The sequence below is a fragment of the Schistocerca nitens genome, chromosome 2, assembly GCF_023898315.1.
Source record: "Schistocerca nitens isolate TAMUIC-IGC-003100 chromosome 2, iqSchNite1.1, whole genome shotgun sequence".
NCBI lineage: Eukaryota > Metazoa > Arthropoda > Insecta > Orthoptera > Acrididae > Schistocerca > Schistocerca nitens.
In genome coordinates this window covers 321077919-321100673 of record NC_064615.1, presented here as the reverse complement: position 1 = coordinate 321100673, position 22755 = coordinate 321077919, and the positions used below count along the sequence as shown (strand labels likewise).

At 42.2% G+C, this 22755-nt stretch overlaps 1 protein-coding gene across 1 annotated transcript in view; it reads right to left on the bottom strand.

The window, feature by feature from the left end:
• LOC126236107 (kinesin-like protein unc-104) overlaps positions 1-22755 on the bottom strand; it is a 387080-nt gene that overhangs the window by 177088 nt on the left and 187237 nt on the right. The window contains exons 3-6 of the mRNA XM_049945175.1: positions 11151-11233; positions 10970-11048; positions 10722-10891; positions 9487-9665 (exon numbers count right to left, since the gene is read on the bottom strand). Coding sequence (XP_049801132.1) covers positions 9487-9665; positions 10722-10891; positions 10970-11048; positions 11151-11233 — 511 coding nt within the window. The remainder of the gene's footprint in view (positions 1-9486; positions 9666-10721; positions 10892-10969; positions 11049-11150; positions 11234-22755) is intronic.

Below are 22755 nucleotides of genomic sequence, written 5' to 3'. Positions count from 1 at the left end.
ACCATCCAACCAAACTCTACTTTTTAGGCTCGTACAAACTGGTGTCAAGAAGTCAGGGTTTCCCACTGTTCCGTCTGAAAGGAGGCCGCAAAACTTTGGTTCACGTTCAATGCTGTGTGGCCAGTGGAAGAAGATGTCACTGCTGTTATTTTGCCACATGCTAGATGCAGCAGTGCATCAGCAGCTCTGCCTGGAGTGCACTGCAACTGCACATTCCACTACCATAGCAGGCACAGGTTATGTCTGAGTCCACAGGATGCTACCTGTCGGCCAGTGCAGCCCTACTCGCACCACTGGTTCACAGAGCTGTGCAGTAAGACAGCACACTGTTTACATGTGCTGTGTATGAGTTGGCACCTCTCACTGGTGTTGCCAGCCAGCTCCGGCCAGAGGTTTCCAGTTGCCGCACATCACTGGTGAGCCCGGGCACTATTGTGATCCTGTCTGCATGCATGATGCTTGCAAATCATGGTGAGTCCACGCAGTTCCTGCAGCCTTGCCAGGGGTTGCCTGTGACGGGCCAAATGCATGGGCATGCTGTCTATGGTTGTTACGACACATCATGCCCCACAGATGTTTCCCCATTAGCTACCTGCAGCCTACTGGCATCACTCTGTCTACGCACATTGTGCCACACTTCGGTAAGTACACTTACAATTATAGTTTTTAATGGACAATGTTCAAGAGAATTTTATTTCTTCATCTTCAACTGTAATTTACAGAGAAGACTACGGGTAGAATAAAATACAAATGCAGTAAGGTTAGGAAACTAGCTATTACCCTTTTTGAGTAGGAATATTTGGGTGTGTACACTTCAAGAAGAGACTTCAGTTGCACATAACTTTATTTGGTAAGATTTGCGGTCAGAATAGAGCAGTTATCTTGCACTTCTGAGACTCTACTGCACTAGCAACATTGCTTCTTTGACAGTTGGGTACGGATACGAGGAATAAGTAAGAAGACACTGTCTGTGGACAGAATTATTTATAGGTGTGTGTTTGTTAAATATGACTTTTAAGATTATTACTGGGTAGAAATTTTTCTTTTACAGGGCCTTGCAACTTGCAAGTTGTCGAGTAGTGCCACAGAGTCACTGATCTGGCTGTGGAATTTTCTTCCATTTTGTTTTCATGTCAGGATCCACACTCTTTCTTCCATCTATTGTGTCAACATCTGCCCACCATTTCATGCTACTGATGGGAATGGGTTTCCACCTACACAGATGTGAGAGCATTAAGGGCCTTACAATACATTCTACTCAGAGGCCGGGTCTTACCCAACACCAACAATATCTGTGCACCATGGGATTAGCCAAATCGTGTAAACTTTGGTGGGAGCGAGTTTTTGTTTCAGGGCCAGATACAGACATGACACCAGCGTTTAGGTCTTCCAGAAAAGCTGCAAATCATTACATTCTGACAATTCTGGAAGAATCAAACAGATTACTAGTGAGAATAGGCGACTATAAGCATGTAGGGGCATCATACTGTCCCAGAAATATGATTAGCACCTTTTGTCACCAATGTTGTTAGAATGCTGTGTGACATCCCAGGTTGCAGGACTGATTCACTCCCCCCCCCCCCTCCCCCTTTCTCTTTTTCTCCTTTCTCCTCCACCTTCAGTAATTTTCTTTTCTACTTTGGCAAATATTTTGTTTCATAATGTGTCTATACAAAAAAAAAAAAAAAAAAAAAAAAAAAAAATATATGGAGTGGCAGTGGAAGTGATTGTAATGTGTCATGGTGCACAAAACTAATGAAGCATTATGATTAATACGATGATATATTTACTGAATACTGTTGCTCGTATTCCACTGGCATCTTCTGTAGTGAAGTGAGGTAAGTGGAAGTTGAACTGATGTTGAGAGATAATGTAAAGATATTAAAGAGTTGTAGACGAATTAATGTGGAGAGTTGCACAAGTATTGGGATTCCCCTTTTAGAACATGAGTTACCTCTACGGTATGTGGTGAAGTGTGAATAATTGTGCAGCTCCTGTCACGGCCTGGCACACACCTATTGCATCTGAGATGAGGTAAACAAGCCACACAAAGATGCACAGCTACCCCTCCTTTTCCACCACTAAACATACAGCAGCTGTTGATGTGGGTAACATCATAAACTCCACCTCTACCTCCTATACATGGTTTGCTGCAATCAAGTTTAAATCACCATGGGGCAATTGCACCAGCTGAGCTTCCCACTGTCTCATGTTTCAAGCCTCTTGCCTTGCACCTCAATGCAGTCGAAGCTGTAGTAAACATTTGTCACAGTTCTAGAAAGATCATAACTGCCATTGTAGCAGTACCATGTGACATGAATTCTGATATATTACACAACTGTTAGGATTATGCCTACTAATTTAAACTTTGTATTTAGTAGTAAATACACATTTGTTTTGTCACTGTATTATTTGAAACTTAAAGTATCGCAACCATTTGTACTATAAGGACAGTAGTGTTTTAGAAATCTTTCATGTGTATTTGACAACACATTATGTTACCTCCTGACATAGTTAATGAAGACACAGCAATCTAAAAGTTTAACGAAACTAAAAATTTTTGTACAGACCGTATCTTGCAATAGTCCAGATCACAATCATATAACATTCAGTGATTACTAGAGTTTCGGATGAATATTCACCCATCTTCACATCAATTATCAACTGAAGTGCAGTATCTGGCCATAAATTTTAATTAATCTTTATTCTCCATAGAATTTTAATTTCAGTATTAATATAATCCCAAGCATTATCTCATATTCATTCTTGAGTTTCTTCCTTGTTCAGTGCTGTGCTTTTGAGTTTTGGTATCGCCTTTCTCTTTCCTGCAGCAAGTCCAGACTGATGTTCAACATTTTTCAGTGGTATAGTTTCTTCACACTGCTGAGGTGAGGGGGGGGGGGAGGGGGGGGGGGAGAGGGCACAGTTATGTGTTCTGCCTATCTGTGCTGTAATTTTACATCGGTGGGCGACTGCAGTCTGATACTGTCCAGCCAATTTTACACCCACCCCTCTTAATTCTTACCATCTTGCTGTACTGCTGCTACTGTTCTATTTTCCTTCTTTTGTTGAAAAAGGATAGTTAATGCTGAATTCCTTCTGGCAGTACTGGTGTTTTCTATCTTGTCTTTCCACTGACAATTACTGAGGCATTTTGCTTCCCTTCTCATTGAGTTCAACCACTACAATTTCTGAGGTTCCGCTGTTAGAAATGGTTCATCTTTGATTTTGTATTATGAATCCACCACCTAAGTAAGGGAAGGATAAGAATTCTGCACACATACAGAGCTCTTGCACACATGCAGATCTCTCTCATCTGACTGCGCACTTCCTCAACTACCACATCATGTTCTCTAAGCAGTAAGGTGGAGAAACTGTGCCACACAATATTATATTGCAGTTCAGTCAAGCAAAGAACAATGAATTGTTGCATGTTGTTTAGTTTCGCATTTCACACTTCTCAACAACACAGATCACCAGAAAGACAAATTTTCACTATTATTTATTTTTGGCTTGATGAAGACATAATAAAGTTTATATCTTGCACAAAATATCAGCACGCGGACAAACACAATCAGTTTTGCAGATTTTTGTTATTCAGGCTGCCACATAATCATGGCTTATTTAATTTTTTAATCCCTTTCACATATGTACATTGATTGAAACATTGATACCATGGTTGTAGCCTCATTATGGAGAAAAACTTCATGAGGGAAAAGTCATAGAAAGCCATGACAGTTTAAATGTAAAAGATATTGTCTTCTAAACAGGAATTACACTGCAGAGTGATCAGTTCCATCTGCAAATGCACAGAGAAGTATCAACAGAAATGACAAACAGTCATAAAAAGAGCTCCAAAACAGTTGAGAAATTCTTTGTCAGAAGCTGTCCCTTCCACAATGTGATTTTCTTTTTAAATATCTTAACACAGTCTTATGTGGTGAAGTTCAATAAAAATGTGGAGTCAGCATTCCATTCTGTATCTCCTAATTTTGATCCCTGCTTTTGTTTTTTTTCTGAAATTCAACAATGTCAGATCTTAAATCAAAATATAGTTCCAGATATGCTCCTCGTCTTAACCAACATACTTCGCAGTAATACTTAATGTCTATACGCACTTCATTTGATTCCACCAAAACGTTTGAAACTGATGGTGTATTAGTGTGTGTGACTTCAGAAAACTTGCTATTTGTATCACCATTTTCATCATGTGCTTCATGAGCACTAACTGACACACTAAACAATGAATACTGTACAAATGAACATTAACTGTTGCAATGGTTTGCTGTTTCATTGTCAATTAAATCTTTCAATTCACTGTGCACGGTGTTATAATGTCAGGCACGGTGTTATAATGTCAGCTTATAGCAAATCAGCAGCATCCGTCACTTACACAACTGCAAAATAGTTATTGAGAATTCTCAATGCTTATGATGACAGATCACTAGACTGCCTCTTTTTATGTAAAAAGCCACTGGCTCTTTGAACATCTTTTATACCATGAGCAAACAGCGAAGTAAAAACAGTGTTGCCACTAAGTTTCTGCCAAACTAAACACAGTCAACCCAACCAAAAAGCACCACACCAAATGCCGGAAGCAACAGTGTGGCATCGCACTGTTAAATGAAATGTCATGCTGTACAGAGTAGTTCTGAGAAGGATCAAACAAAGCTGAGATGTACTCAACACAGGCTGAGCCTCATACTGCATGTGTGCAGTTTTGCACACTTTGTCCACCCTGGTTGTTAATTTACCAGGGATTTTACTTTATAACCTTGCTTGTACAAATCTAGGGTATAGGTCTTGTAAATAAGCAGTGAAGCATGGTGATGTGAATATAAGAAAACAATGAAAAGACTTATGTTGTAGGAAGATTAGTGTATTGTGAATGATTTAGCAAACGGGAATTTCATACATGGAAATAATGTGTAGATAGTGTTTAAAGAAGTGTTTCTGTACTTAGACTTGATTTTTACTAATTATTCTGAGATCATCTGCAATCTTTGGTTATTTTAGTGTAAATAGCCACTAATTTAATATCTAACTGCTACATTGTTACTATTAACATATATTGTAAAGATTATTTCAGTTTCAAACTATCTCATTCAAAAGAAATGTTATTGTTACAACACCTACTGACAAATCTGAAATATGAATTAACACTTGCTCTCCTCTTGCCCATAAGTCCCCTCTTTCCAAGACAGTGGCTGGTGAACCGTAAAATTTATGAGCCACCACCCCTGCAGAAGGGCGAATGGTTGTACAGGGTGAACAGCTAGCCTAAATTTATTTTAGAATTTTTATGCAAAACTTTATTTACAAGTTACGGGCCATATCTTACAAACACTTGTCCTGCTCCACTTCTTACATCTGTACAGTGTTTACAAGTCTTTGAGAACCTCAGAAACAGCATCGCATCACCTTTCTGTTAAGGGTAGACTTTTCAGCACTCTGCTGAATAAACCTTCTACACACGCCACCCAAGCGACCAATAGGGAATGTGGGGAAACAAGTTGTGTGTGGTTGCTGAAGTGTCTCAGAGGGCAGGGCATAGCCTAGACTGCCGGCCGGAGTGGCCGAGCGGTTAAAGGCGCTACAGTCTGGAACCGCACGACCGCTACGGTCGCAGGTTCGAATCCTGCCTCGGGCATGGCTGTGTGTGATGTCCTTAGGTTAGTTAGGTTTAAGTAGTTCTAAGTTCTAGGGGACTGATGACCACAGATGTTAAGTCCCATAGTGCTCAGAGCCATTTGAACCATAGCCTAGATACTCTGTTGTTCCCCAGCCTTCTCCTGGTCTGGGCACCAGCCACTTGAACTTGAACCACCTCCTCTCACATTACTTATTCCCCTTCTTCACCTACATTGACAGTCGTCCTTTACACCTGCCCAAGGTGAGCCCTTCTGTAGTATGTAATTTCAGAACAAAGTCCAAGTTTACTACATTTCACTATTTTACTTTGAGAACACTCATTTCGATGCACACCCTCCCACTCTACTTTTTATGCGTATACAACTGGTAGGAAATGAAATTATGAAACATTTGGCAGAGGCAAGCGTCAAAAAAACTAATAATGATTGTTCATTGAAATTATGCATGCTGCAGTGCCTATAACTTATAGCCTTGGTAAAAGAAACAATTAAATGTCAAGAAACAATATGCAATTATATTTAACTGGCATAGTGTACTGTATTGACTGACTGATTGATATCATTATGATTCTATGTTGTTTAATTATTGTTAAATTAAGAAAGAGACAATCCAGTACCTGCTGAAGTGACAGAATGCCTACCAAATATCATGGACAAAAGGAAAAAGAAAAAGCAAATATTTGTTTTTAGAACTACATGTTCCCCTATAGGGCAAAAGAGAAAGAAAGGTCGAGGTTGTGGGGAATGGAACAGAGAAGAGGAGAGGAGAGGAGGAGAAAGGGGAATTGATAGCCGGTGTGAGATTATATCCTGATATGAAACCTCACACCATAACGGGTAGCAATTTTCATGTTAAGTTAATGCACTTAATACATGCATAGGGGACAAAAGATTGCAAATATATACCTAAACCAGTCACACATTCATAGAAGACTGAATAGAAATAAATGCTGTATTGGAGAAACAATACTCCTGTTGTGACAGTAAATGGAATTGTTCAGAGTATTACATGACAGGGATGTTATCAGCCCTTGTACTGGCTGTCATCATGACAGTGCATTTCACTGTGGCCCAACAGCAGGTGACCGATGCTGGAGACACTCCATACATGACGTCTTACAGGTAATTGGCCTTTCATATACCTCTGCATAAATGCTGTATCACTTGTACTCTGATTCAGAGAAAACCACAATTATTGGGGTAAAATACCGTTGACAACAACATGTTGATGACAAGGCTTTATGTTCACTATTGTGGACTGCAACAACTGATAGACAATGCAGCAAATCACTTGCTGATTCTGCTGGACACAAGAGCAAGTAAGCAGCCACACTGTCTACAACCACCTCTTTACTAAGGGGTGCAGTGGAGATGTTGAGTCGCAGACAGGTACAACAAAAAGACTACTAAAGACGTAAGTTTTCGGCCAGAAGGCCTTCTTCTGAAATAGACAACATATACACAAACATTCACACACAAACAGTAGTCGTGTGTGTTTGTGTGAGCTGCATTTGCGTGAATATGTGTGAGTATGAATAATGCCTATTTTGGAAGAATGTCTTCTGGTCAAAAGTTTGCGTGCTTAATAGTCTTTTTGTTGCGCATGTTTACGACTCATCTTAGCTATATGGTGAGTAGCAATCTGTCATTTTCATAATATTGTTATCATTCTATCGTGGATTTTCCATAGTTTAAATCCTGATGTGTGTAAGATGAGCGAGACCCATGTAAAGAATTTTTTTTTTTTTGTCCTTAAATATGTGTAACGTTTCAAGGGCATGTCTGTCAGTCCATGGAACATATAAAATTCAGTCCAGAAACAAACAACATTTTATCTGAAATGCAAAACATGCATTGCCATCCAGAGTAATGTAGACTCCACGCCAGAAATGACTGTGATAATTGCCTCAGTGAATGGAATTGTTCAGGGTATTACATGACTGGGATGTCATTAGGCCTAGCCCTTTTACTGGCTGTTGTCACAACAGCGCATTTCACTGTCACCCAACTGTGGATGCCCGATGCATGAGACACTCCATATATGAGGTCGTAGAGGTAATGGGCCTTTCACATGCCACAGCATAAATGGTGTACCATGTGTACTCTGCAGAATATCTATTACTCATAATGAAACAGAAGCTAAGAAAGACCCCACTGAGGCAAATAATATCCAGTTTGGCATAGATAAATGACAAAAAAATTCTTTCTGTTTAGAAGTGAAAGAAGAGAAGATGTGTATGGAAAACAATCAAAATCTGATAAAGCATTGCGAGTCCTCTATGGATTTATACTGATCCCTTGTGAATAACAGAATGAAATGTTATTTCTCTGGCTGCTCCTTTCATAACATGAAACGTATTATACAAACTAGCAGTGCTCATGTGAGATTTTCCATTTTGTTCTTTTTTTCTCAGTATCCTACTCTGTACTGCCTCCAATAAACTGGTGTGTGGCAGCACAGATTTTTTTCACTGAAAATACACTATCAAATCAATGTTTCACACCTCTATGACTTACATGTACCTATTAATTATTGTTGCATCGAAGATGCTTCAGGAGCATTGGGGAAGAGTACATGATCTATTCTATGTAAAATGTTTTATGGTAGGCATGAAATCAACGTTTATGAAGTTGCTCAAGCATATCCCATATTTATCAAAAGATTGTCCGTGATATATTAATAGGATACAAAATTTCAAGAACAAGACCTAGTCTCTTAGCTTTGCAAACTACACTTATTAAGCTTTCCTTGCTCCTGCATGTAATTTACCCATTACAATCAACATTATGGTTTGGTTTTGGCATATTTCTGACCATGCTGATTGGGAGTTACATTCTATTGAAGTGTGTGAAATTGGTCCCCCATCAGTAAATTAACAGAAAGCTACTGACATTGAATGTGTTTCTAATACATTACTTGAAAAAAGGACTCTTTTGCTCAGTTTAAACAATATCAGTCATGATTTAAGATGAAAAACCAACTATTTGCACAGTGCGATTTAAGGACGCAGTAGAAAATATACATCATGATGGTCTGATCAGAATATACGGCCATCTTGGCAAATTAAGGCTGTAGCATTTATACATTCATTTATTTATTAATGGTCATGAGTCACATCACTGACGTAAAAGGTGTCACAGTGCACATGACAATTCAGCTGTCACAAAAATAAATAATAAACTATCATTAACACGCTACAATCTGTTTATTTAGGCTAAACTGAACACAGCAAAATTAGTAGGAAAACCAGTTATCTGTTTGCTAAATGGCAAGAGGCCCAGTTACAACAGACATTACTAGTTATCATATAATCGATAGAAATCTTCAGTGCTTGAGTATAGACACTTCTGGAGAACTGGTTGACACTTCTTTGTTTGTGCTTTAGGGATTTACTTATTTTTTATTGTGTCTAATGGGGGCTTATTGAAGGTCTTCGCAGCAGGATACTGAATTCACACTGATCTCTAGACGATGAGCCAAAGTCTGCATGGAAACAATTGTTGTTCTAACGAAATTGATTATTGTTAGCAACGAACACCAGGCACAGATGTACTGTAAAGCATTTATCACTGAGACTATTTTTGGAAAAAAAAACAAAAAAAAACTGTGAAGCATGCATTGCTGTGACTAACCAAAGGCTCAAGTGAAAAACGTAAAAAAGGCAAGAGGAGAGACGATTACATATTCAGATGAGCAAATTAAAACTACTTTCTTCAGAGTACTGCCAGCACAATCTCTAGCAAGAACTGCTGAATCAATTGAACTGTCTTCAGTTCTGTATCAAAATAAGTATCGGTAATGAATAAAATACAAGAGACTCGTTACTGTCACTACCTGGCCTTGTTTCCTTCATCTATGAGATCGTGGATGTCCTGGTAAGACGTGACTGCAAGCTTGGACAGATCCTCCACATAAGGTCCCAGCAGCGGGTGTTCCCTTACTCTCAGGTTACCTTTGTTCTTCGGATTTAGTAGATCTCGCACTCTCTCACAATATATCTCCATGTAGCTTACCTAAATGTTCCATAAAAGAGCGATTCAGTCCAGTGCAGAGCTTAGAGTAACACTGTTCACAACAACACCGTAAATTGAACTTACGAACTATCTTAGTCACGCAAAGGTTAAGTCCCGATCATTCGAGTTAAACAAGTTTTCACTATAGGTAAGTAAAATAAATAAAAATGTTGGTAAAAGCAATAAAAAAATAATTTTATTATTCTCGATACCGCATTTTCCTAAGCTGCTCTATCCAGACTGAACCATGAAACTATGTTCTTTGAGGACAATCCGCTGCCACGATTCGCATACCTATTACAGGTGTTGCCCTGTAAGTCCCATTTTCGGCAAACGCAGTTTAACACTTCCCGTTTGCAAGGACAGACTTGCGCAGCACGTAACAGCGATTTCATTTTACCTCAGTTGTCACTCACACTCACTCAACTGGCGAACGAGTATATCTCACTTTGTCCACATAAATGACAATGGACGTGGATATCGTAAGAGATGCATCCTGCGTTAAGTTCGCTTTTCCCTCATATGACCATTTTTAATTGGCCTGCGCGTGATTCCATTCAGCTACCTACATACGTAATATGGATGAAGAACAATATATTAAGATGATACATGTAAGTAAATAAATGATTGCAGTAGTCCGTCAATTAGTAGAAAATATATAAATTGTTGCCAGTAGAGGAAGCATTGATATTGTTTGACCGCTAAGGTTGGCTGTTTCACTTTTGATTGTTTCGCCATCCGTCGAAGTCTTCCGATTATTTTCGATTACGAACTCCGCCTACGGCTGAAAAAAAAAGTATCTGCACTCTACTGCCATACAGTAGATAGCTTTTCTTCTCCCATAAAAGTTACCCTTTTTGAACAATTAGTCTATTACTCAACGCACGGTAATTTTGGTTATTATAACCGCGAATAATCGGGACTTGCTTTAAATGTTCAAGGCAGTACGATATCAACTTCCATAATGATATTCTTGAATATTTTTAGGAACTAAAATATGCACAGTAGTCCGTAGGAAAAAGTCTCGTGAACACTGCAAGAAAGAAAAGAACTTACTTCAACGTTGTATTTAGAATCTGAACTTGTCGTGTTGTGTATTCTTCGAAATAGGTCTTTACAGATCTGCGGAATTATTCCTTCTTGTCCTTCTTCTTCTTGCCTGCCCATCATGGTGTACGATTTTCCTGCTCCAGTTTGGCCATAAGCAAATATACAAACGTTGTAGCCTGTGGAAATGATATACTATTAAAAGTTGGCCGAAGCACTATTATGAATGAGTAAAAGAAACTTGACGAAATTGTTACCTTCGAATGCGTGCTGTAACATTTCTTCACCTATGTCCTTGTAAACCATCCTTTGCGTTGAGAAGTTAGGGTCTGCTGGCTGCAAGAATTAAAAAAAAAAAAAAAAAAAAAAAACAGTTGACATTTCTGGAGCAAGTGTGGCTGTAAGACACGTCTATTTTGCGGTGGATGTAGTACTTACGTTATGTGACCAGTATGAGTAATCGTAGTTAAAGCTTTTAGTTGCATCTTTAGAGCCAGGCGGTGCTTTAGGATTAACTATATCTGCAACAGAAGAATAAAAACGAGTTTTCTCAAACATTGTTAAAACATATTGCCTTACAATGTTCATTTGAATATTCATTTGTCTGTTTAAATGGTTTGACAAGGGAGCCTTAAACAGAAGCGCAATATAACAACGTCATTAAAAATACTGTACTGATGTAGTAAACGAGACAGTGTTGTCTATGACGAAGAGTTTGCCACTTCAGAGGCAGCTGGATTCTGATACGTAAAGCAAAAATGTTTATTTCTGTACGGTAAAGAAGAAGGAAGGAAGGCGAGTGTTTAACGTCGAGATCGCTCTAGACAAAACACAATAGACTTGGGGAGAAATTGACCAAGTTCTTTTCAATGGAACCATCAGGCAAAGTGTCTTCAACGATTCAGGAATGCGAGTCCAATGTCGTAATGTCCCACCCCTTTCGTTTTTTTCTGTAAGGTAGACGAAAATAGTTCTTTCTGTGGTGTCACCGCTAGACACCACACTTGCTAGGTGGTAACTTAAATCGGCCGCGGTCCTGTAGTACATGTCGGACCCGCGTGTCGCCACTGTGTAATCGCAATCCTAGCGCCACCACATGGCAGGTCACAAGACACGGACTAGACCTCGCCCCAGTTGTACGGACGACATAGCTTGCGACCAGACGTACGAAGCTTTCCTCTCAATTGCCGAGAGACAGATCGAATAGCCTTCAGCTTAGTCCCTAGCTACTACCTAGCAAGGCGCCATTTGTATCAGTGCTTATAGCTTCCTAATATTCAAGAGAGATGTATTCCAACAAGAGAATAAAAGTTAAGTAACCTATATCTACGTACTTTTCTTCTTATTCATTAATAAGTCTCATGTTCCAGAACTTCAAGCCCGTCTGCGTTAGTTTAGCGTGCACCTAGCTACCTCATTGTGTCTAGACTGTAGGAGCTAGACACAACACTTTCCTTGAAATGTTACCAGTCTTCTAGTGCTTCTCTTCGCCCCATCGACAACAATTTACCAATGTTCCTCTATGAATTCCTAAAGTTTGCCCAATATGTATCAATATTGCATGATTCCTGTAACACCAGAGAGACTGGGGCTCGGATCTATTATGTATTTCAATCTGGCGTCATACTGTTCCGTTTCAAACAACGACTCTTAGGGGATCCGCGCCGTATGAGTCATATCCAATATGCACGTTGAGTCGATGGGCTGGGAGACTCAAGTGATTAAGGCAGGTAGTAGAGACATGGAATCATGTGAAATTGTTCTAAACGCCTTATCCGTAAACTACCTTGGGCAGGTAAGCAGAGAACCGACTCCAGGTCACCGACAGGCCCGAATGTTACTACTTACTGTTAGCGTAGAACAAGGGATCAGTGATCATAAGGCCGTTGCAGCATCGTTGCATACGGTCGTCAGGAGCAATATGAAAGGTAGATAGATAGATGATCATACAATGTAAGCTTTCACGGCCGGTATTGTCTTCACTTAAAACTTCCGGGCTGATAGGCCGTGGTCGAAGTACAAAACTCTCTCCTGACGTTTCGTCTCCGACTGCGGGAGACATCCTCGGAGGTAAAGCGGCGAACAGTTCGCTTTACCTCCGAGGATGTCTCCCACAGTCGGAGACGAAACGTCAGGAGAGAGTTTTATACTTCGACCACGGCCTATCAGCCCGGAAGTTTTAAGTGAAGGAGGTAGATAGATGTCTTTGCTTAGCGAGAGCGACAAGAAACAGACTTCAGATTACCTGCGCGGTCATCATGACAATTTCATCTCCAGCACTGACAACGTTGAGCATCAATGGACAAATTGTACCGTACAACACGCTTTATACAGTTAAGTGCAGAGCAAAGTTATGGGGAATGGGAAAGATCCGTTGTGGTTGGACAGCCGTTTTAGAAAACTATTACAACAGCAATTCACTGGAAATTTAAACGTAGCCAAAGCATCAGTGACACACAAAATCCGAACGAGGTGATAATTCTCCTAAGGAGAGCAATGTGTGAAGCTTTCGACGAATTCGAAAGTAAAATTACATCTATTGACTTGAGAGAAAATCCTATGAAGTTTCGGTTTAATGTTAAATCAGTAACATATCGAAGCTATCTGTCCAGACATTCTTACTGTGATAGCATCGAAACATACCGGACGTTCAGAAAGTAACTATACAGTGCCATGTTGTGGCGTGCTAAGCAATGACTGATATGATTGTCAATTATTAATACAACATTTTCCATTGTTTAACACATTTGAACCATATTTAACCAGGTATTTGTATTTGTTCGCAGGTCCAGGTTGATTGAAGATCACTGTGATCCGCGTCATCATGTTGACGACTGGACAAAGAGTGTTTTTTGTGGAGCATGTGTTCCGCAATGGAGACAAGTTTACCTTAGTAGTAGAAACTGCATTTGCAGCAAAGTTCCCAGGAGTGAAGATGCCTAACCGCAATTCTGTACAGAACCTCATCACCAAGTTATGAAAGAGCGGAAGCGTTCATAATGTTCCATAATCAGGGAGGTCATTCACAACCACGCCCGAAGAGAAGGTGGCGGAGGTGCAAGACATGATGCTACAAAGCCCAAAGAAATCGGCTAGACGACTAGCTCAACAGGCCCACGTGTCCGTGGGTTCCCCTCACAAGATTCTCCGGACGTCACTGTTCATGTATTCGTACAAAATGTCGGTCGTGCGTGAACTGAGAGACACCGACAGGCCCGAATGTTAATGTGAACTTTTGCAACTGGTTTCTGTCCTTCCTGCAGGTCGATGGTGAGGGGATTCTTGACACAACGTTTTTCACGGATGAGGCATGGTTTCACCTTTCCAGTTACGTGAACAGCCAGAATAGTCGTGTGTGGACTACGGAGAATCCGCATGAATTTAAGGTGTCCCCACTGCAGGATCAGAAGGTTGGTGTTTGGTGCGCCGTCACTCATAAGCACATCATTGGGCCGATCTTCTTTCAGGAGACTATAAATACAGAACAGTTCTGCACATGCATTCTGGAGCCCTTCCTAGCTGAACTGAATGAGGACGAAATTGAGAATGCCTGGTTCCAACAGGATAGGGCGGCTGCACATAAGCCCACAAGGAGATGAACTTTTTAAAGTACGTCTTTGGTGACCTCTGTAGGAATCTACCCGAGTTCCGAAAACAACGATCGCATGATACGCAGCGTGCTGTCCTTGTCGACGAGAGCTGGAAAACAGTAAACACCAACGTCCAGGTAGACGCCGTGTTCGCCGGCCGCTGTGGCCGAGCGGTTCTAGGCGCTTCAGTCCGGAACCGCTCTGCTGCTACGGTCGCAGGTTCGAATCCTGCCTCGGGCATGGATTCGTGTGGTGTGCTTAGGTTAGTTAGGTTTAAGTAATTCTAAGTCTAGGGGACTGATGACTCAGATGTTAATTCCCATAGTGCTTAGAGCCATTTGAACCATTTGAACGCCGTTTTCTTTGGCTTCCGGAAGGCGTTCGATACAATTCCGCACTGCCGCCTAATGAGCAAAACAGGAGCGAACAGAACATCAAACCAGCTGTGTGGCATGACTGAAGTGTTTCTAGCAAATGGAACACACCATGTCATTCTCAACGGAGAAAAGTCGCCAGGTGTAAAAGTAACTTCGGCCGTACTTTCACAATGTATGTAAATGACGTTGTGGCTCTACATCTACATACATACATACGAGGTGTGGCTAGAAAAAAACCGGACTAGTACTGGCGAAACAATAAAACGAATGCAATAAGGCTGAAAGTCGCGTGGCCTGTCACGTGACTCTCGCTCTGCCTACTGCTCGAGTTTCATCTGCCTCCTGCACTCAGTCTGCCCGTGGCGTCTGTTTTAAGTAGTTGACGTTTTGTCTGTGCGTCGGAAAATGTTGAGTGTACAGAAAGAACAGCGTGTTAACATCAAATTTTGTTTCAAACTAGGAAAATCTGCAAGTGAAACGTTTGTAATGTTACAACAAGTGTACGGCGATGATTGTTTATCGCGAACACAAGTGTTTGAGTGGTTTAAACGATTTAAAGATGGCCGCGAAGACACCAGTGATGACACTCGCACTGGCAGACCATTGTCAGCAGAAACTGATGCAAACATTGAAAAAATCGGTAAACTTGTTCGACAAGATCGCCGTTTAACAATCAGAGCAGTGTCTGAGTTAACAGGAGTTGACAAGGAAAGTGTCGAACAAGTTTACCGATTTTTTCAATGTTTGCATCAGTTTTTGCTGACAATGGTCTGCCAGTGCGAGTGTCATCACTGGTGTCTTCGCGGCCATCTTTAAATCGTTTAAACCACTCAAACACTTGTGTTCGCGATAAACAATCATCGCCATACACTTGTTGTAACATTACAAACGTTTCACTTGCAGATTTTCCTAGTTTGAAACAAAATTTGATGTTTACACGCTGTTCTTTCTGTACACTCAACATTTTCCGACGCACAGACAAAACGTCAACTACTTAAAACAGACGCCACGGGCGGACTGAGTGCAGGAGGCAGATGAAACTCGAGCAGTAGGCGGAGCGAGAGTCACGTGACAGGCCACGCGACTTTCAGCCTTATTGCATTCGTTTTATTGTTTCACCAGTACTAGTCCGGTTTTTTTCTAGCCACACCTCGTACTCCTTTCCTGTCCCAATCGCAAACAGAGCGAGGGAATAATGACTGACTATATGCCTTCGTACGAGCCCTAATTTCTCGTATCCTCGTAGACCTCGCGCGAAATGTATGTTGTTGGCAGTAGAATCGTTCTGCAATCAGCTTCAAACACCGGCTCTCTAAATTTTCTCATTAGTGTTCCTCGAAAAGAACGCCGCCTTCCCTCCAGATAACCCCATTTGAGTTCCGGTAACAAATATAGCAGCCCGCATCTGAGCTGCTACGTTGTCTTCGTTTGATCTGACCTGGTACGGATCCTAAACACTCGAGCGGCACTCAAGAATAGGTCGCACTGTGAACCACAATTCCCCAAAATTTTCCCAATAAACCGAAGTCGAAAACTCGCATTTCCAAGCACAATGTTCACATGCTCGTTCCATTTCATATAGTTTTGCAACATTACGCCCAGGTATTTAAAAGACATAATTGTGTCTAGCAGGACACCACTAATGCTTTATCTGAACACGATTTCGCAATCGTAGACTATCTAGGAGTGTGTAGAATGCAAACTTTCACGGCCGGAAATGTCACAATCAATAAAATGTTGCCGGCCGGGGTGGCCGAGCGTTTCTAGGCGCTACAGTCTGGAACCGCGCGTCCGCTACGGTCGCAAGTTCGAATCCTGCCTCGGGGATGGATGTGTGATGTCCTTACGTTAGTTAGGTTTAAGTAGTTCTAAGTTCTAGGGGACTGATGACCTCAGAAGTAAAGTCCCATAGTGATCAGAGCCATTTTCGAATAAAATGTCCCGGACTATTACGTCGTGGTCGAATGGATTTCACTTTAAAACCCAACGTTTCGTCCCCATCTGCGTGGTACAGACAGATTACATATTAGTTAGTTTTGATGTGGTGTCACTATTCACTAAGATGCCACTCAATGAAGTGTTGCAACAGCTGAATTGGATTTTTCCTCCTGATTTTACAGAACTGTTTACATATTGCCTCACAACCGCGTATTTCAAATGGAACGAAGAGTTCTATGAACAGACGGATGGTGTCACTGTGAGAAGCCCCTGAAGCCCGGTTATAGCGAACTTCTTTATGCAAAAATTAGAGGAGCAAGCATTGGAAACTGCGAAGAAGAAGCTGAATATCTGGTTCCGTTACGTGGATGATACGTTTGTTCTGTGGCGACATGGCGGGGAGGATATGAATCGTTTTCACAAACACCTGAACGGGATCAGTCCGATGATTCAGTTTACCAAGGAGGAGAAGGCAGGCGAAAGATTAAATTTTCTTCGTGTACTAGGTTTCAAGAAAGAAAATGACAGCTTCGGCCACACGGTTTACCAAAAACTCACGCACACAGACCGTCATCTACACTGGGATTCGAACCTCCACCCACAACAAAAGCGAGGCGTCATAAAAACGTTGGCGGATAGAGCAAGGAAAATCTTGCGAACCAGAGCTGCTTGACGCAGAATTAAAACGTCTCACCAATGCATTGCTCAAGAATGGTTATTCATTCACTGAGGTGAAAAGAGCTTTAAGACCTCGCGTAGAAATTATAGTGTTGCTCAACAGCCAGTGAAATTGAAAATTTTCCTGCCATTCATTAAGGACGTGACTGACCACACAGGAAAAATCCTGAAAAAGCGGAACATCGCGGTAATGTACACACCTACATGGAAGATACAAGATCACATAAAATAGGCCAAGGATGGTCGTCAACCGCTGGAAAAAGCTGTAATTTATAGGATTCCGTGTAGTTTGGGGGGGGGGGGGGGAGGTGTACGTGGGAACTACCAAAAGAGCTGTCAAGAAACGACTCGAATAGCAGATGGGCAATTGCAGAAGAGGGGAGATTGACGGATCAGCTGTTACGGAACATGCCTTACAGCCAAGAGACCACCACATTCATTTTGATAGGACTCAAGTACTGGCAGCCGCAAGCGGATATCATAAAAGGCTATGCAGAGAGACCACAGATATTGCAAAACACCTCAGGAATTTCAGTACGAGTGAGGAGGACGTGAAACTGAATGACATTTGGATTCCGGTGCTGGAGAAGATGTGTACCACTCTTCCACCATGGGATGATAGCAACACCGGACGACGGCAGTCGACAACAGCCAATTGCGGTCGCGGATTCAAAACATGTGACGTCACGCCACTGCGCGGAAGCTCGTGGAAGCGGAATTTTGCTGCAGCCAGTAGCGAGCCAGGGTGTGAATCGGATATTCAACAAAGCTGCGATCCCCCTTGAAAATGTCCTCCGCAGATGGCGACGAAACGTCGGGTTTTAAAGTGAAATCCATTCGACCACTGCATAATAGACCGGAACATTTTATTATCTAGGAGTGTGTGCAAGGAGTGATTTGAAATGGAGCGGTCACATATAACTAACCGCAGGTAAGGCAGATGCGACACAGATTCCGTGAAAGAATCCTCGCCCACCGATAGGGGAGGTAGCTCACAAAACGTTCGACCCGTACTTGAATACTGAACGTCAGCCAGGGTCCGTAACAGATAGGAGTGATAATGGAAATAGAGAAGGTCCAAAGAAGAGCAGCGCGTTTCTTTACAGGTTCATCTAGTAAGCGCGAAAGCGTCATGGAGACGTTCCGCCAAATCCAAAAGCAGACACTGAAAGAGGCGTTCTGCATCTGTTAAAGTTCTGAGGGCGTATATTCCAAGAAGAGTCAACTTTTACATTACTTTCTCCTATGTAAATTCAGCGGAAAAATCATGATGGTAAAATTAGAAGGACACTAGCACACAGGGAAGCTTACCAGAAATAGTTCTTCCTGCGGACTATTCGGGTCTGGAACAGGACAGGGGGGAAATGGCAGTGATACAGGTGTAGCCAGAAAATTCACTGTCGCATTGTTTTTCATTTATTTATTCATTCATTCGTTCACACATAACGTTCCGTAAACCCCATCATAAGGAAAGCCTCTAGGAATGTGGAGATTAACAGGTAGAAGCAGTTATCGCAGACTACTTCTGGAAGGAATACTAACAACAGAAAAAGGTATTTTCCGCTGCACCGACATGTTTCCACGAAATTACAATCACCAACTCTTCTGTGCCAGAACATTTTGTTGATGCCAGCCTACATACGGAGAAATAACCATCGTGATAAAATGACGGAAATCAGAGCTCTCGTGGAAACACGCAGGTGTTCTGTTTCCCCATATGCTGTTCGTAAGTGGAACGGTAGGAAAGTAGCTTTGAAGTGGTTCTACCAACTCTCTGCCAAACACTTAAGTGTGAATTGCATAGTAACGATGTAGCTCTTTCGCTAGAGACATCTTGCAGCATTTTTGCCATTCGTACTTCTTCGACGTTAACACTTATTTATGTTTACTTTTTCTGATGTTACATCAGCTAGTTAACTAAATGGATCGTTTGTGTATTATATTTTGAAGCAGATTATACAGAATGAAAAAATACATTTCTGTTGCCAGTTCTTGGACCGTTTTTGAATTATATTTTGGAGCAGATTATACAAAATGAAAAAAATACATTTCTGTTGCCAGGTGTTGGAGTTCCATGCATAGTAGCGACCTCGTTTCTGCCAGCGGACAACCATTCCAGGAATGTGCGTTCCTCTGAGCTTGTTTCTTTTGTAAGCTGTTACTAATTTATCCGTTAGAGCTACCCATTAAAGTTATCCTCCACCTAACGTCACAGAAAAAATTAATATTAATAACTGAAAACTGAAAACAAGCGAGAGCGAGAACGACCAGGAAGAAGAACAGAAATGAGAAGGAAAGAATACATTTAAAATTCTTGATTTTGATTAATCACCTCTGATGATGATCATTAAGGGATCGAAACCAGCAATCATTTGTGTCATTTTACAACTGAGTCTGTGAAGATAAATATTTTGACGATATTTGTCATTATTACACAAATATGTGGAACAGACAAATACTAGGCACTTTCTGAATAATCTTAATTAATTTCAGTTTCATTTTCGCACAAGGTTTAGGTGCCTCGTGGATCCGAAAGCTAATGACGATGTACTAGAGTATTATTTCACCGCGTGTATGATAAGTGAGGTACTGAAGATACGTTTCCCTTCCAGACTCCACTCCGGATCCGAAGACAACAATGTTTCGTAAACAAAGACAGGCTGATTGTCTATTAAACATTTTCCCCTCCATTCCTAGATGCACCTGGTATCGAACTATTCCCCTCATCCACAGTACGTCATATCCTTCTGTCCTGGGCAAGCAGTAATGGTTTGTATGCTCTCATTTGGCTGTCTGTGAGAAGACTGAAGCCTTTTCATTTAAGATGCCAAACTTCAGGTCATTACGTAGTGCTTTGTAGACAGGATTATCTTGAAGCTGGCGCCTTCATTCTGCCATCAAGGACTGAAACTGGATAGTCCAGGAGCGCGTGGTCGGGTGTACCTACTGCTCCGCAATCACAGCTCATTGCTCTTTTACAGGATTTTATGCACATAATCTGGGTACCGTATCCTGCAATACAATGTTCAAAACCAGCGGTTGGTTGTATTTGTCCTGTTTGGGATCTCTTCCTCACATTGGGGAAGGGGCAACATATCCTTCTCCCAGTGGCAGAGGAGTCCCATCTCTATTCTATCTATCGCTTGTGCCGTTGTCCCGCAGGTACGCAGGGTCAGCAGGGTTCCTGCCGCCACCCCGCAGGACGGAATTAGTGCACCCAAACTGTCTGCGACTAGTGTAAGCCATGGAATAATGCGAAAGTGTTCAGATACCTGCGAGCCATGTAACTGAGGCGGGACGTGGGGACCAGCCCGGTATTCACATAGGGGGATGTGGAAAACCGCCTAAAAACGATATCCAGTCTACCTGGCACACCGACCGTCGTTAATCCGCTGGGCGGATTCGACCCGGGGCCGGCGCGCCTACCCGAGTCCACGAAGCAGCGCATTAGCGCTCTCAGCTAACGTGGAGGGTCGGAGGAGTCCCATCTCTAATGCCCCACAAATCCACATACGCTCTCGCCTTCTCTGACTGAGATGTGATTATCTTCATAAGTTCCAGGTACTCTATATACTTCATTTAGACTGTTTTTCTTCATACGGAAGATGGAACTCTTTCTCTGATACGCAGATAGACAGGCAAGACCCCAAAAATTACCTGCAACGCGCCACTTTACGTCCTGTCAGATGCGCCCGCATTAGAACTGCACACTGCACCCGCACCACAAACAATTTTTCAGTCACCAGCGCCACGTCTCCAGCTCATGAAAGGCACTGGTGGTGTTTACTTCAAGCTCCGCTCCCTCGCGAACCTTATCGCACGCCGATCACGGGGAATCCCGAGGTGCGTGACAGGACACCACGACAGCAGGTGTCGACGGGATCCCCCTTCAGCCCCGGCCTGTGTCGGCACGCGAGTCCTTATCGCCCATCCGGGTTGCGTGCTCCGCGGCCTCTGTCAGTTCCTTTACTACGCCGCCACACGAAACTGTCTTGCTGTCTCACATATTCATTCAGCGCAGCTGCATTCATCATCGCCGACATTTGTACATACGGTGGCAGCCGAGACTTGAGCCCCTCTGATGTCTTCCTCATCAGCGAAGCTGCAGCTGGCGTTACCGTCCAGTGCAAACGTAGCTATAAATAGCGTGTGGCGGTCAAGTTCCCCTGTTTCTGTCTGCAAACATCTCAGACAGCAGTGAGGCCAGTGACGCGAGGTACAGACGTACACTTGTGTGAGGGTGCATTCTTACACTGATGGGAATAAAACGGCGGCACCAAGAAGTAGTTTTGCAACATAAACGAAAGTTGGTTGGTGTGTTTCTACATCTGAAAAATGATGTCTGTTCAAATTTCGCAACAGTCGCAAAAGACAGCCGCTAGTAGCTCCACTACGAGGATGCAAATCAGGTTTGCTTTAAACACACGCTGTAGCAGTCGTGAGCGTTATTTACGAAGGTAATCCCAAAAGTAAGGTATCCTATTTTTTTATAAGTACATAGACCTGTTTATTTCTACAATCTACACCTACATCTACATCCATACTCCGCAAGCCAACTGACGGTGTGTGGCGGAGGGTACCTTGAGTACCTCTATCGGTTCTCCCTTCTATTCCAGTCTCGTATTGTTGGTGGAAAGAAGGATTGTCGGTATGCCTCTGTCTGGGCTCTAATCTCTCTGATTTCATCCTCATGGTATCTTCGCGAGATATACGTAGGAGGGAGCAGTATACTGCTTGCTTCCTCGGTGAAGGTATGTTCTCGAAACTCCAACAAAAGCCCGTGCCGAGTTACTGAGCGTCTCCTGCAAAGTCTTCCACTGGAGTTTATCTATCATCGCCGTAACGCTTTCGCGATTACTAAATGATCCTGTAACGAAGCGCGTTGCTCTCCGTTGGATCTTCTCTATCTCTTCTGTCAACCCTATCTGGTACGGATCCCACACTTCTGAGCAGTATTCAAGCAGTGGGCGAACAAGCGTACTGTAACCTACTTCCTTTGTTTTCGGATTGCATTTCCTTAGGTCTCTCAGAAATGAATCTCAGTCTGGCATCTGCTTTACCGACGATCAACTTTATATGATCATTCCATTTTAAATCACTCCTAATGCGTACTCCCAGATAATTTATGGAATAAACTGCTTCCAGTTGCTGACCTGCTGTCTTGTAGCTAAATGATAACGGATCTTTCTTTCTATGTATTCGCAGCACATTACACTTGTCTACATTGAGTATCAATTGCCATTCCCTGCACCATGCGTCAATTCGCTGCTGATCCTCCTGCATTTCAGTACAATTTTCCATTGTTACAACCTAACGATATACCACAGCATCATCCACAAAAAGCCTCAGTGAACTTCCGATGTCATCCACAAGGTCATTTGTGTACATTGTGAATAGCAACGGTCCTACGACACTCCCCTGCGGCACACCTGAAATTACTCTTACTTCGGAAGACTTCTC